A 16,533-nucleotide genomic window follows, 5' to 3' on the forward strand; every position below is an offset into this window, starting at 1 on the left:
AATTATAAATATATGTTCTAACAGTTTGCTTTTTCTCAACATTCATTCATTCAGCAAATGCTTACATTAAGAAGCTGTATCTCATAAGTGGCTAAAAGCATAAACTCTGGGGCTTAACTGGCTGGTTTAAATTCTGGTTCTATTACTTACCAATTGTGTGTTTTGGTTATTTATTTTTCCTCTGTCTTAGTATTTTCATCTGCAAAGTAGGAATGATAATGGAACTTACCTCATGTTGCTATGAGTATTAAAGTGATTCAAAGATGTAAGATATTTAAGTCATGCCTTGTGGCATGGCAAGAGCTCAGTAAGTGTTAACAGTTGATTGTTACAAATGATGGAATGTGGCCTTTGCCTTTGGTGTACTTACAGTCCAGCAAAGAGTATGAAACTAAATAGATTCAGTCATTTGATGTTTCAGCTATTATTCAGTCCCTTCTATGTGGCAGGCTCTGTAGTCAGCCCTGGGAATAAAATAGCAATAAGCAAACATATCCTTGTACTCATGAAGCTTATTTTTAGTAGGGAAGACAGTTAAAATAATTCCAGTAAAATGTCAAAAGAGTTGTAATAGGAAAAAATGCAGAATGCTGTGGATACATCTAGCAAGAGGGCCTTCAGTTCAGTTCAGTCGCTCAGTCGTGTCCGACTCTTTGCGACCCCATGAATTGCAGCACACCAGGCCTCCCTGTCCATCACCAACTCCCAGAGTTCACCCAAACCCATGTCCATCAAGTCGGTGATGCCATCCGGCCATCTCATCCTCTGTCGTCCCCTTCTCCCCCGTCCCCAATCCCTCCCAGCATCAGAGTCTTTTCCAATGAGTCAACTCTTCGCATGAGGTGGCCAAAGTACTGGAGTTTCAGCTTTAGCATCAGTTCTTCCAAAGAAATCGCAGGGCTGATCTCCTTTAGGATGGACTGGTTGGATCTCCTTGCAGTCCAAGGGACTCTCAAGAATCTTCTCCAACACCACAGTTCAAAAGCATCAATTCTTCGGCGCTCAGCTTTCTTCACAGTCCAACTCTCACAAAAGATCAGGACAATAAGGAAACTATATTATGAAAAATGCTGTAAGGAAAGGTCTTTTTTAGGTTTAGAGATGTTCAGAGTAGGAAGTGCCTGAGTCTTAACTGGGAGATCAGGGAAAGCTGCTCATTGGAGGAAACATGTGAACTGACTCTAGTGGCAAAAATACAGATAAGGGCAGTGGGGCGGGGAAAGCATTTCTGGCCGATGGAATGGTTTGCAGAATGTCACGAAGCATACCAGCGCCTTTCACAGTCATGAACTTCAGTAGTTCTGGATTGTTGGGACAATGTGTGGGGCAGATGAAGGTGGGCAGTGGCATATGTGGGAGGATCAAAGGGAGATCCGAGGAGAGTGGGAATCTGAAGGAATTTCTCTGCCAAAGAGTTAGCACTTTATTCTGAAGGCGGTGGAGTCATTGAAATGCTTTATGAAGAGGAGGAATTGCAATCCCATTTTTACCTTTAAAAATCATTAGTTTCTCTCTGTAAACAATAGACCGAAGTGGGTAAGACTGGAGGCAGGTAGACCTTTGGGGAGACTGAAGCAGCTGCATAGGCAAGAAGTAAGGAGAAGCAGAAATGAAGAGGATCGGATAGAAGAGACAGAAGATGAAATTAATATGCCTCAGGTAGCAACTCAGTGAAGGGGCGAGGGAGAGCAAGTGAATGCTTGGGCATGTGGCGGTGCCGCTCAGGGACTGTGGGAGAAGACGTGTTTATTTGTCACCCTGGGTTTCCTCCAGCATTGAAACATCCTGTGTTTATAATAACTATCAAACATTAGAATCACCTCAAGAGACCTCAAAAACCCTCCTACGCACTTTTCTTCAGGCACTTTTATTCCCCTACGAGACAGAGCAGTTGGATTGGTTCTCTGTCGATTTCATAGCTCCGTAGTGAGAAGTCAGGTTAGAGCTCCCGTCTTCCCACGCAGCATTCTGGTGAAAGTTGGTTGTGCCTAGTGGGTGTATAGGGAATGACTTTCATAAATGGTTGATTTAAAGCAAATATATGAGATACTGTTAGAACATGTGTAAGAATATAAGGGGTTTGAATAAATAGGAAAAAAAAAAACATCAGAGGAGGAGATGGCTTGTGTAGTAGAGGGTGTATCTTGTCTTCTGTGGTTGGTATTTAGTGCCCCCTATTGGCTGTTTAGTTTAAAGCAACACCCTGGTTATTGAATACGATGTTCCTTGCAGTGTTATTTACCTAAATGAGAAAAAAACAGAGATTTTAAGATTACAATAAAAGGTGATAAAATATAACATGGGCCTGAAAAAAATCTGGTAGAGGTCTTGAGAAATGTCTTTATAACATTTTGTTGTATTTAACATGGGTATGATCTTACAGTGTGTATTTTCAGAAAACAGACTTTTCTGACGAGAAGCAAGTTGGTTTTAAAGCATATTGTATGTGGCAAAGCCTTAAGAACAGTAGCTGCCCTGGTAGGCAGTGACAGCTGCTGTTTTTCCATAGAGTGGCCACTACATGTCATGACAATGAAAGGAAATGACTGTTGCTCGTTAAAGCAACTCCATTCAGCTACTTGAGAAATCACCTGGTCAGAGAACTCATCACAGCAAATAAAGTGGTGATTATCCACAATGGGGTATCACCAGAAGCGGGTGGTTTGTCTTTTTACAAGTGACAAGGAAGCTGCCGTTGGGTTCTCTCTTCCAGGAAAAGGAGTAGTAGGTTAGACTTAGTGTTCAGAATAACTGGGAAGTCCAAGCCTGGATAAATTTTAGTAAGCAAGCCCACCTGGTACTACTTTGTGGTTGAAAGACGGTTGCATTTTGTAGAAATAAGTGCTCACCATGATTTTCCTGTAAAGGAAATCTAAAATCTATTTTCTCTTTCCATTATTTCCTGGTTAATCTTCCTTTGAAATGTTTCTAATTATTATTTCAACTGGATTGCATCTTGAAAACCAGTTCAGCTATTTATTTGGCTTAAAAATAGTACTTTTTGATTAGGTGTTATATGAAACTACAGAGATGGCTGACATTACCCAGTGAAATCATTTGTTTGCTTTTGGTATATTTTACTGTTGCAGTTTTCTCCGAGAAAGTTTAGTAATTATTAATAAGAAGTAATGCCAGCTGCTTTCTGTGCATTTCATGAGGGGAATAAGCTATTATGTAGTTTCCCTTCCCCCCCAATAAAAAAGCCTTCCATCAAAAACTGACATCCTAAATGAAGGACATAATGGTGCAGCTTATTTATTAGCGTGTCAGACTTAAAATGTAATGGTTTCATATTTCAGAATGAAAAAGTGTGTTGTGATTCATGGTTGTCGGCGACCAAACAGACAGCTCCTTTACACTACTGCACTGGTTGCCGCTGATATACCACTGTGCTTTTTTGTGTGTGTTCCTTTCTGTTTTCTTCTTATGCAATAGCTCCCTCTACTTGAAAATATTGGTGTAATTATCATTTAACACTGTACTTTATTAGTGAGTTCCCATGACTATTTTTACTTCCAATCCTCTCGATAAGTATGTGGTGTTATACAACAGAGTATATTAGAAATTTACCTAGGATCTCTTGACTTGGTAGTGGAAACGCAAGGCTTCGTTAAGGAAAGTAAAATAAGTGGTTTGAAGGCATTTTTCAAGGGATTAGCTCTGTAGCCTTTGTTGATTTAAATATGGTATATTTGGTTAAGATTCCATGCAGTGTGGAAAATAAGCCTCGATGTCTACAATAGAAAGGTATAGAAAACTGCAACAGAAATCTTCAAAAGAACCATCAGCCAACTTCAAACAGACATAGCCTGGAACATGGCAAATTCTCACTTTTGTGATTTCAAAGTCTTGCAATTCTAACACAAAAGGTGGTCGTTGTTACTTTGTCAGGAGGGGTTTAATAGAAACCAGCAGTAGTAGAATCTCAGTTCAGTTCAGTTCAGTCGCTCAGTCGTGTCTGACTCTCTGCGACCCCATGAATCGCAGCACGCCAGGCCTCCCTGTCCATCACCATCTCCTGGAGTTCACTCAGACTCACGTTCATCGAGTCAGTGATGCCATCCAGCCATCTCATCCTCGGTTGTCCCCTTCTCCTCCTGCCCCCAATCCCTCTCAGCATCAGAGTCTTTTCCAATAAGTCAACTGTTCGCATGAGGTGGCCAAAGTACTGACCTATATGGAACAGTATGTGCGTAATGAAACAGTAGGAGCAAAGTATACAAGCCAAGCAAGGGATGGGTTTGCTGTAAGGAATAATTGAATTAATGATTGTCAAGCACTTAGAACACAGCCTGACACATAGTAAGTGCTATATACCAGTACTGAATAAAATAAAAAAATGATAGTGTGGCTATAAACCGGTTCATCAGCCAAATTTATTTATAGAGTTTTAGTGTTATTTTCCAGCACTCTTGCCTGGAAAATCCCATGGACGGAGGAGCCTGGTGGACTACAGTCCATGCAGTCGTGAAGAGTTGGACAGGACCGAGTAACTTCACTTTCACTTTTCACTTTCATGCATTGGAGAAGGAAATGGCAACCCACTCCAATGTTCTTGCGTGGAGAATCCGAGGGATGGTGGAGCCTGGTGGGCTGCTGTTTATGAGGTCGCACAGAGTCGGACACGACTGAAATGACTTAGCAGCAACAGCAGCAGTGTTATTTTCTGTGCTTAATGAAAAGAAATAGGGGGCCCTCCCAATACATGAGGGCCCTCCCAATAAAACATCGGCTTTATTCATGAATTGATATTCATTTTCTCTATATTAGAATAGTTTTCACCTCAGTTCAGTTGCTCTGTCGTGTCTGACTCTGTGACCCCATGAATCTCAGCACGCCAGGCCTCCCTGTCCATCACCAACTCCCGGAGTTCACCCAAACTCATATGCATCGAGTCGGTGATGCCATCAAGCCATCTGATTCTTTGTCGTACCCTTCTCCTCCTGCCCCCAGTCCCTCCCAGCATCAGGGTGTTTTCCAATGAGTCAACTCTTCGCATGAAGTGGCCAAAGTATTGGAGTTTCAGCCTCAGCATCAGTCCTTCCAATGAACACCCAGGACTGATCTCCTTTAGGATGGACTGGTTGGATCTCCTTGCAGTCCAAGGGACTCTCAAGAGTCTTCTCCAACACCACAGTTCAAAAGCATCAATTCTTCGGTGCTTAGCTTTCTTCACAGTCCAACTCTCACATCCATACATGACCACAGGAAAAACCATAGCCTTGACTAGATGGACCTTTGTTGGCAAAGTAATGTCTCTGCTTTTCAATATGCTATCTAGGTTGGTCATAACTTTCTTTCCAAGGAGTAAGCGTCTTTTAATTTCATGGCTACAATCACCATCTGCTGTGATTTTGGAGCCCCCACCAAAATAAAGTCTGACACTGTTTCCACTGTTTCCCCATCTGTTCCCCATGGAGTGATGGGACCAGATGCCATGATCTTAGTTTTCTGAATGTTGAGCTTTAAGGCAACTTTTTCACTCTCCTCTTTCACTTTCTTCAAGAGGCTTTTTAATTCCTCTTCACTTTCTGCCATAAGGGTAGTGTCATCTGCATATCTGAGCTTATTAATATTTCTCCCGGCAATCTTGACTCCAGCTTGTGCTTCTTCTCTCCCAGCGTTTCTCATGATGTACTCTGCATACAAGTTAAATAAGCAGGGTGACAATATACAGCCTTGATGTACTCCTTCAATTAGGGGTATCTATACCATGTCATAATTTTAGGTTATATTATTTTTAAATATACTTTTGAAATGCAGTGATATATGCCATGGTTTTAATTTCTTTTTGGAATTTAAATGATTTAGTGAGAAGATTTTATACTGGTTGAGTGCTGAAGAATGGAGTATCATTTCGCATAATATACTTATCTTAGAGCTTGCCTGTTGCCCAAGAACGATCATAGATGGGCTTGTTTTAGGTCCATAGTATGACTGTGTTTCAGGATGTCAGAGCCTTTCCCAACTCTCCCTATACCTTTTGTGCTGTGTCCTTAGTCGCTCAGTCATGTCCGACTCTACGACCCCATGGACTGTAGCCCACCAGGCTCTTCTGTCCATGGAATTTTCCAGGCAAGAAAATTCCTGCTGAAGCAGGTTGCCAGTTCCTACTCCAGGGAATCTTCCCAACCCAGGGATTGAACCTGTATCTCTTCCCTAGACCTTTTGTGATACAACAAAGTATTAATTACCACAATTTTAAAAAAGAAATTTATATGTATTGAGCAGTAACTCATACATACAACTAAAATTGTTAAGTTTATATCTTTATTTTGATACAAGCTGATATTCTTGTGGCTGTATAGAGTGACATTTGAATAGATTTTGTCTCTGGAAGAATACCACCAGAATACTGGACACATAAAGTAGATAATCAGACATACCTTTTTCTGTTGAGCTCTGCTGTATTGCACTCTGTAGATATTTCATTTTTTACAAATTGAAGGTTTGTTAATAACCCTGTGTCATCAGATGATGGTTAGCATTTTTTAGTGCTAAGGTATTTTCGGTTAAGGCATAACAGTTTTTTAAAACATAATGCTACTGCACTCTCAATAGAGAGAGTGTAGTACAGTGTAAGCTTAACTTTTATGTGCACTGGGGAAATGAAAATACTCATGTGACTCGCGTTATTGTGGTAGCTGCTTTATTATAGTGGTCTGGAACCAAATGCACAATATCCCTGAAGTGTGCACAAAGAAGTGCACACCTGTCTTAAGGCTCTATGTTTGTTTTTAGAGGACCTACTCGTCTTTCTGTTTTCACTTGATCTTTAGGACCCCTTAGATCCCACCAGATCAGTGATTGTGATCCGCTCCCTGGTGCCGGATGGTGTGGCAGAAAGAGGTGGAGAACTATTGCCTGGCGACCGTCTGGTCTCAGTCAATCAGTACTGTTTGGATAACGTCACACTTGCTGAAGCTGTGGAGGTGTTGAAAGCTGTGCCACCAGGCACTGTGCACCTGGGCATCTGTAAACCTTTGGTGGTAAGTGTCGAATTTTGTTAATATAAGAAATGATAATACTGTAATAGTTAAAAACATGGGTTTTGCAGACAAATTCATCTGGCCTGACATCTCTGTTCCTCTGCATATTATACATGTGTCCTTGTGCACATTTCCTAATGTCTTTGACTTAATGCTCAGAAAAAGGAATGTCTACATCATAGGATTTTGAGGATTAAGGATGATATTTATTAAGTGCTTAGCACATTACATACTAGCTGCCAGCATTAGTAGTCCGACTACTACTACTTTTATCTTCATACCTTTGGCACAGAACTCTTAAGTTCTCACTGCATTCCATATTGCATGAATTAAAATAAGCCTGTTTACGTGTTTTAACTTTCATTTGGGCACAATGTCAGAATGGTTCAGCAAGTTGAAATCAGTTAACCATTATCATTTTAATGATGTTGCAATGAAATCATCATATGATTTTCTGACCATCACAGTGCCTTGTAACCCCTAGCATCTAAACTCTGATTTGGTTAAGCTACCCTGAAGTCATCTTATTGTTTAATCTCATGTACTAGGTCAGATCACTGTTTCTTTTTCTTTCTTTTTTTTTTTTTTTTGCAACTTCCCTAGATCACTGTTTCTGACTGAAGTATTATTAGTTATGGTGCTATTGAGGTTCCTCAGTGCCCCACTTAAAAAAAGACTAGTTGATAATTGGTATTGAAGTATTATTGAATGCTAGCTTTATGTCAGTCAGTATTGTAAGCTCTTTACACAGACTAGTTTAATCATCACAGAAACTTTAAGAGGAGGTAGTCCTCTTATTACCATCATTACAGATGAGTTAGTCCAGATATAGAGTTGAGTAACTTATCCAAGATGATATAATTAGTAAGGGGCAGAGCTGAAATATGAACTCAGCGGAGTGACTTCAGACCCTGTGTTCTTAGTCGCAATGATGTATATTCCTATTTTAATTTGTTGTCACTAGTTCAGTTTCATGCAGCATGTCTGAAACAGATTCCATGATTGTAATAGTAGAGTGTTGGACTGGATTTCAAGAAATCTGGGCTCTGTTTCTAACTTTGCTGCAAGTCAGCTCAGTGGGTCTCAAATTCACCCATATTACATAGACATAAGAATCACCTTGAAGATGTTTAAAATGCAGTTTCCCAGGTCCTACTCTCAGAAATTCTGATTTGGAGGTTCTCAGATTCTTAGGAATCTGCCTTATGTGAGTCACCATTGTATTTCTGATGCAGAATTTTGTACTTTGAGAAACATTGTACTGGTAATTTGGTCATACGTACCCCACTTTTCTAAGCCGACTTTTTCATTTCTGAAGACTGAAAAAGACTAGCGAATAGATAAGATCATTCTTAACTCTAAAAGTTCTTTTATTCTGTGAAATATATTAGTATACTATGGGCTTCCCTCCTGTCTCAGTGGTAAAGAATCTACCTGTCTATGAAGGAGATGCAAGTTTGATCCCTAGGGTGCGAAGATTCCCTGGAGAAGAAAATGACTACACACTCCAGTATTCTTGTCTGGGGAATCCCATGGACAGAAGAGCCTGGCAGGCTACAGTTTATGGGGATCACAAAAGAGTTGTACATGACATAGAGACTTAATAACAACAATGAGTGTTCATATAGATATCTGTCTATATATAGTTATATGTTCATTTGTAGATGTAGATAGATTCATGTATTACACATAATATTTTTGCACTGGAGAATTTCGCATGACCTTCATATATTATTCATCACATATTACACATAAAGATGCCTATATATTATACCTATCAGTTACTTTAAGCACTTCAAAATGGAATATGGCACATAGCTAAGGCAAGGCCTTGACTGTATATGTATTTGGTGTGTGAGTTTTGCCATAGTCAATATATACCATGAGACGCTTGGTTTGATTTTGGGACAGATTAAGGAGGGGGAAGTTTGATGTGTTTTGGGGGACCTCTTTATTGGCATTTTGGATTGTGGCAAGAACTTTGTCTAGATTTTCCCTGATGATTATTTGCCTGATTATCGGGGTTGCCAGAGGAAGTCCTAATTATTTATGGCCTAAAGGACCTAAATAGTATGACTTTACTTTCAAGCAATTTAAAGAAGTCTCAGGCAGTGTAAAGAGCAGAACTTAACACCAGCTGGCTGTGGGTTCCTGTTCCTGTTTCTGGTAGAGCTAGAGCTGCAGAAACCTCAGGGCCTTGGAGTCCTGCTCTGAGAGGTTTTGAAATGCACAATTGTGAGGTGGCTCCTTGCCTCAGCTTCCCTCAGTGGGTAAAAGGCTGCCAGGGTGTTGGGGAGTATGAGGCCAGTAAAGGAATGAGAGAAAGTCACTTTCAAGAACATAAAAATTCTTAGTGGAATTACCACTAAGCATTGCTTCTTTAATATCTGGGTTCTTTAAGCAAAACTGTCTGTGAACGGTGAATAGCCATGCATGGGTTTCTCTGAGGCCTATCTGTCTCTGTCTCTTTCTCACGGTCCAGTGGGTGGCCACTTACGCCATCACCTAGTGTTTGCTGAGCATTTGTTCTGTCCTCAGCAGAACTGGGGGGAGAATGTGAATGAAAAGGTCCAAAGTCAAGTTCAGGCAGAAAGACTATGCATATGTAACAGGAGAGCAGAATTCTTTTTTTGTTAAGTCTTATACCATAGGTATAGATATGTACTATCTATATAATATAGATATTATGTAATCATATATTATAGTCTCATGTGGGTACTTATTTGCCAGGGTCCAGCCCCGGTGGATCCAGGGAATTCGAAGGTGGGGATGGCGTTGGCGTCCTTGGAAAAATACATATTTAATTACAGATATAGAGAGAGATTAGAAACGGATAGTGTAGTAGGAAGATTAGTGAAGAAAAAGAGGCTGAATAACTTGGATTACGTGGACTAGCATCCATGCTCCAGATGGGAATTCAGCCAGAAAAACGAAGAGCAAGAAAGAACGACATGGGGGTATCAGTCTTTCCAGAAACTGATCCCATTTCTTTATTTCTGGGTTTGCTTATATACCTTTTGTTACACATAGGGATGAATACAGAGTCACGTGGGGGTCAGCAGTCCTGACCTTTATCAAAATCAGGTGCTTCACATAAAAAGGTCTTAGGGATTTTATGATCCTTTCTTTCTGATAACCAAAAAACTTATTTCTTCGAAGGGTGTTTTTTCTTAAACCAGGCACCACCCTCCAAATAAAGTTACATTCCTATAGGGTGAGGGTGTAGTGAGTTACAATCAAGAAAGGAATTTATTTAACCCAAGGTTAACATGATTAATCTTAAAGGTTAATACTTATTTCTCCTATATGTTAGTTATATTCATTATAAGGGCAGGGAACATGGAGATTTAGCAGCAAACATCAGCCCAACAGATGAAAATCCTTTCACCAATGCTACCCTTAAGATCTATTTAGTCTTAAGATAGCGATGAAGTTACATTTTTACATAGTAAGGACACAGTGATTTATAACAAAGCACAGTGATCTATTACAGAAGAGAAAACTCATTAACTCAAAAGTTCTAGTATTGCTAACATCAAAAACTACTATATTTCCTTTTCTATAGTCCAAATACATTGATTAATATATTCCCAGGTGCCTAAGGGTATGGAGGCCTGGTGGCAATCATTGACTCAACAAGAAGAAAAAGCCCTATGCCAATTAAGACTCTCAAAATACTCAAAAACTCTCTGTGCTGTTGAGAGGTAGTGAACAATCATGTGTGTAGTGGCAGGAGTATGGATAATCCTGTCACACAAGCTAGTCTGTCAGCAGAGAGGTTTGACCTGAGACATCCTTGTCCCACCCAGAGCAGGGAATTAGCAGCAATTATTGACACAACAAATGAAAAACCCTTCACCAATATAATTCCTAACCAACCCACTATACTAATAATTTCTAACTCCCCAAAAGAATTTGCCTTTAGTAAGTCTAAAACATCTCGTGCCTCTCAGGTTGGGAGGCTGTAAACAATCACATGTGGCCGGGCGAACCTATACAGGTGGGCTAGATAACCTTCAGAGGAGTCCGTAAGTGGAAACACTCTTGTCACACCCAGGAATTTTTATTGCCTTGAAGCTGCACGTTTACTCCTTCTCCAAGACAAACGGTTATGGGGGAGAGCCCCCCGTAAAGTCAGAGGTGTAGGTGAGAGCATAAAACAGACTCTGGTTTTCGGGTTAGATGCTCGGGAACAGGGGGTTTCCTGAGGCTTGATCACGCCTTTGCGTATGCCAAGCCTCCTTCCTCATGACCTTTGCCCTGGGCGGAGTTCCTCATGCTGGCCCCCAGCACTTATTAACTATATATTTTCCTGTCAACTACAAATGTGACTTCTCTTTTCCACAAACTCACCTCAAAGGTCCTAGATAAAAAATGAATGAGCTGACTTTGAAAAGTGCATCGTATCAGATTTCCCTGGTGGCACAGTGGATAAGAATCTGCTTGCCAGTGCAGGGCACATGGATTTGATCCCTGATCCGGGAAGAGTCCACATTCTGCAGAGCAACTAAACCATTGCGCCACAACTACCAAGCTCGCGCTCTAGAGCCTGCGAGCCACAGCTACTGAAACCACATGCTGCAACCGCTGAAGCCCACATGGTCCAGGGCCCATGAGTCAAACTACTGAGCCTGTGCGCCAGAACTACTGAAGCCCATGCACCCTAGAGCCTGCACACCCCAACTGTTTATTGAGCTCACACACTATAACTACGAAGCCTGTGTGCCTAAAGCTTGTGCCCCACGAGAGAAGTTGCCACAGTGAGAAGTCTGTGCACTGCAGTGAAGAGTAGCCCCCACTCACCACTGCTAGAGAAAGCCTGTGCAAAGCAACAAAGACCCAGCACAGCCAAAAATAATACGAGAAATAAATTAACGAAACAAAGACACTGTATCTTCAGAACTCACAGGACAGAACTGTCGGTGGAGTTATTGAGCCAGACAACTGTGGGTTTGGCTTAGCTCTGTGATTTGCCAAGCTATGTGTCCCTGTGCCTATTATTTAACCTCGCCAGTTCCTCCTTGGGACCATGTAGTATGCTAGAGTCAGACACGACTGAGTGACTTCACTTTCACTTTTCATTTTCATGCATTGGAGAAGGAAATGGCAACCCACTCCAGTGTTCTTGCCTGGAGAATCCCAGGGACAGAGGAGCCTGGTAGGAGATCATCTATGGGGTCGCACAGAGTCAGACACGACTGAAGCGACTTAGCAGCAGCAGCAGCATGCTAGTTTAGAGCACAGGTTCAAAAACCAGATGGCCAGGATTCAAATTCTGGGTCTGTAACTGACTAGTTACGTAACCTTGAGCAAATTACCATGCATCTGTTACTTATCTGTAAAATAGGGTTATTAAGGGCACGTACTTCTTGGAATATATATTAATATGTAATAAATATATTTTAAAAATTGATATATTTAAAGTGCTAAGACCTGTACCTGTGATATACATATACATAAATATATATATTTGCTATTATTTTTATGTAAATATAAAATCCTGACTTAATAGAATAAATAAATAGAACTGGTACTAAGTTTTTAATATAAAGATTAAGCTGAGACAAAGCATGTAAAAGTGTCTACCATGGATTGTGATGTATAGCTAGGACTTGGTAGATAGTGGCTGTGTTATTACCTGGAACTGATGCTGAGCTGGTGAGCACTAGGATGGTTGTCCTTCTGATGGAGAGTGGCTACATTGTACCATTGTTAAATGTTTTGAGTATCATCCTGTATAAACTTAGGCATTTCTTAATATTAAGGTCTGTTCCTGGGAAAGTGATTTTTTATTTAAGGAATACCTAAAAAGAATTAAAAGTTGGAGAAGTTTTGACCTGAATATGGCTTTTTAAAAATTATTAAAGAAAAGTTTGGTCTAATGAAACAATGTGCATTAAGTACTATGTACTTGCATTTAATGGAAAGATGAGAATTAATTTGAAAAACATTTGAAACCAAAATGTTTTCTTCAGTACAGAAGTGTTTCTTTGGTTGCCAGAGCTGGGAGCTGGGAGTGGGCGAAATGGGTGCAGGTGGTCAAAAGATACAAACCTCCAGTTATAAGTCCTAAGGATGTAAGGTACAGCATGGGGACTGTAGATAACAATACTGTGTGGTATATTTGAAAGTTGCAAATGTTTTCATGGTGATTATTTTGCAACATATACATATACCAAATCATTATGTTGTATACTTAATACTAATATAATGTTGTATGTCAGTTGCTGCTGCTGCTAAGTCGCTTCAGTCGTGTCCGACTCTGTGCAACCCCATAGATGGCAGCCCACCAGGTATCCCCATCCCTGGGATTCTCCAGGCAAGAACACTGGAGTGGGTTGCCATTTCCTTCTCCATTGCATGAAAGTGAAAAGTGAAAGTGAAGTCACTCAGTCATGTTTGACTCTTCGCGACCCCATGGACTGCAGCCCACCAGGCTCCTCCATCCATGGGATTTTCCAGGCAAGAGTACTGGAGTGGGTTGCCATTGCCTTCTCCATGTATGTCAGTTCAGTTCAGTTCAGTTGCTCAGTCGTGTCTGACTCCTTGAGACCCCATGAATCACAGCATGCCTGGCCTCCCTGTCCATCACCAACTCCCAGAGTTCATTCAAACTCATGTCCATCAAGTTGGTGATGCCATCCAGCCCCATCCTCTGTCATCCCCTTCTCTTCCTGCCCCCAATCCCTCCCAGCATCAGGGTCTTTTCCATTGAGTCAGCTCTTCACATGAGGTGGCCAACGTATTGGAGCTTCAGTTAGAATTCAATAAAAAATATGTTCATGGTTTACAAAACAATTCTTCAATCATGCTAAAAAAATTTTAAATGCTTCTGTTTTCAGGAAGGTGATAAAGAGGAAGAAAGTCACATTTTACTTTCAAGCAATAATGAAGACAAGACTGAAATTTCAGGAACAATTCATGATATAAATTCATCTTTAATACTTGAAGCACCCCAGGTATTTAGTACATTTTTTTCCCATTTAAACAGTTGCTATTATCAAGAAGACAAAAGTTTGTTCTTACTGTCTTGGCTAAATAGATACAAATTAAATAGTCTCCCCCTTAAAAAAATTTTTTTAAACTGAAATCTTTTCTCTTTTGTATCACATTGCCTCCATAAATGACATCGGCTAGGTATAAAACATTTTCAAAGAACAAACATACCTGACTTTATATCACTAATACACTCTTAAAATTTTGAGAGCAGAGAGTTTTGAAAATAGACCTGCATTTAAAATGCTGTAGAACAAGAGCTATACTAAAGAACTTTTTTTTCCCCAGAAGAACTTATTGAATACTTTCTAAAGAAGAATTATTTAGTCAAATGTTACTTTATACTTTAATATTAGAAAGTATATTTTGAAACTGTTCCTTTTTCACTCTTAAAGTGAATTGTGTTTATTTTGCTTTCAGCAGTTAGAGTATGGTTTTTCTTAACTTGATAACAACTGTCTTTTGATATTCTTTGCATAGTTTGTTGACAGTGTCGAAACCTGATATGTAGTCCTGTAGTGTCCATTATATATTTTTTTCAGTTTATACATTTTTTGTTACAATTTCTTAACTGTGTGACATGTTTAAATATACCTTCTAAATATAGTTTTTTTCTTTTTTTAAATAGGTTACAGTATTTGCCTCACTATATTAACTTAAAAACATCCCTGCAATGATGTCTAGCTGCAAGTGAGGAAGCAATGGGAAGGTGTAGATTCTTTTCATGAATGTACATTTATTGATATTTAATGAATAGGACTTAAAATAGGAAATGTCATTGATCCTTCAGAGGGAATTGGGCCTTATTGTGCTTAGCACCCTCAGGTCCCTTGAAGTTAGGTCAAAGGCTCAGCAGATTCACATATTCCTCAAGTGTTCCAAAGAACTCAACAAAATTCCTGCTCATGTGTGGGGACCATCTAGCTTTAGTTCTATATTCTTGCTCTTTTGATTAGTGAAGTTTGAATTAATTGAAGAGCATACTTATTCATTCCTTTTTGTTTTATATTATTAATGCAAATGCAAAAATCAACTTTTGTTAAATGGTGTGTTATGAAAGAGTCATACTCGAAGTAGTTGCACATATTCCTTGTATCATTAGTTTATAGAGAAGGTTTTGTAAACATTCAAAGAGCCATGAACTTTTGAGTTACATAAACCTGATAATCCTGACTTTTAAGTCTTTGTTTTCTTCTGAGATGGTATGAGTGCATCCATACTTATGTGTTACTTTTTATATGAGATGCGTAAGTTAAACATTCAGTGTAGCAGTTTAACAAAATTCCTGCTTCTGAGAATTTTCAGGTGGTTAATGTGTAACGAACCTTTTAGACTACTCAGTCACCTTGCCAAAGGCAGATTGTTGCCTCTTTTGTTGTTTCTTTTCCAGGTTGAGGTTTGTGTGGCAGTAAGGTTATATTTTCCTTTATTGTAATGGAGAGCTGTTTGGGTTAACCATGCCTTGGCATATAATACTGTTACTGCAGTTATGCCAGGGGTTAATTTTCCAGTTAATGTGTACAGTGCCGCTTTAAGACAGAGTGTAAAGTTTCATTTTGTTTTGCAATTTTTATTCGCAGGGATTTAGAGATGAGCCCTATTTTAAAGAAGAGCTTGTGGATGAACCGTTTCTAAATTTGGGAAAGGCTTTCCAGTCCCAACAAAAAGAGATAGACAATAGCAAGGAGACCTGGGAAATGCATGAATTCATGGTCCCTAGGCTGCAGGAGATGGGTGAAGAAAGAGAAATGCTTGTTGATGAAGAATATGAGCTCTATCAAGACCAGCTTCAGTCCCTGGAGTCGTATCCCTCATCACACATTCAAGAAGCTGCTCCTGTTCCGTCCATGAAGGAGGTTCACTTTGGTACACAGTGGTTCCCGGATCGTGAACTGCCCGAGCCTCAAGAAGTGGGACGCATGATGAGCATGTACCCTCAGGACATGCAACAGTGCGGCTGTAACCCGGACGAAATGGTAAGGGATTAGAATGCATTTTCCGCATCCTTCCTGACTCCTCCCCTCTCCATCTCTGTGCATCAATCATGTAACTTTTAAACACACGAACACAATTTAATGGATATTTTCATCATTGGACATTTTTTTCCCCAAAAATGTACCATACAGTGTGTTGGTTTTAAGTAAAAGCTCATCATTTCTTTATTGTATAACTTCTAGTTGGAGTCAATAAGCTACAGTTGCTTTGCGGTTATGATGTGGTTTTTGTTGTTGTTGTTTAACCTTGCTTTTTTAGTGATGTTTTCCTCTTGATACCCATTTCAAGGAAGAGTTCTTTCATCATTTGTGATTTAAAAAAAAAATTCCCTCAGGGAGATATAGCTCTGTATTTCTCACATAATGTGTTTGTCAAGAAAAATCAAGGCAAAATTGATTAAAAGATTTGTTATTTCTGTCTTGCCTACCCACACTGTCCTCTGTTTTATATGTAATACTAAATAGGAAGTCACTGAACTCTAGAAAATTATCTTTACATTTGTGATACTGCCTGTGGACAACTTGGCAGGAAAACATTGTATTTACTAGGTTTG

General features: G+C 39.8%; 1 protein-coding gene across 3 annotated transcripts in view; it reads left to right on the forward strand.

Annotated features, from left to right (window-relative positions):
- Positions 1–16,533, forward strand: part of PATJ (PATJ, crumbs cell polarity complex component) — a 386,097-nt gene that overhangs the window by 105,535 nt on the left and 264,029 nt on the right. For all 3 annotated transcript variants that reach the window (XM_018044918.1, XM_018044920.1, XM_018044927.1), the window contains exons 18-20: positions 6,780–6,989; positions 13,832–13,948; positions 15,566–15,961. In XM_018044918.1, coding sequence (XP_017900407.1) covers positions 6,780–6,989; positions 13,832–13,948; positions 15,566–15,961 — 723 coding nt within the window. The remainder of the gene's footprint in view (positions 1–6,779; positions 6,990–13,831; positions 13,949–15,565; positions 15,962–16,533) is intronic.

The sequence above is a fragment of the Capra hircus genome, chromosome 3 (assembly GCF_001704415.2).
Source record: "Capra hircus breed San Clemente chromosome 3, ASM170441v1, whole genome shotgun sequence".
NCBI classification, from domain to species: Eukaryota; Metazoa; Chordata; class Mammalia; order Artiodactyla; family Bovidae; genus Capra; species Capra hircus.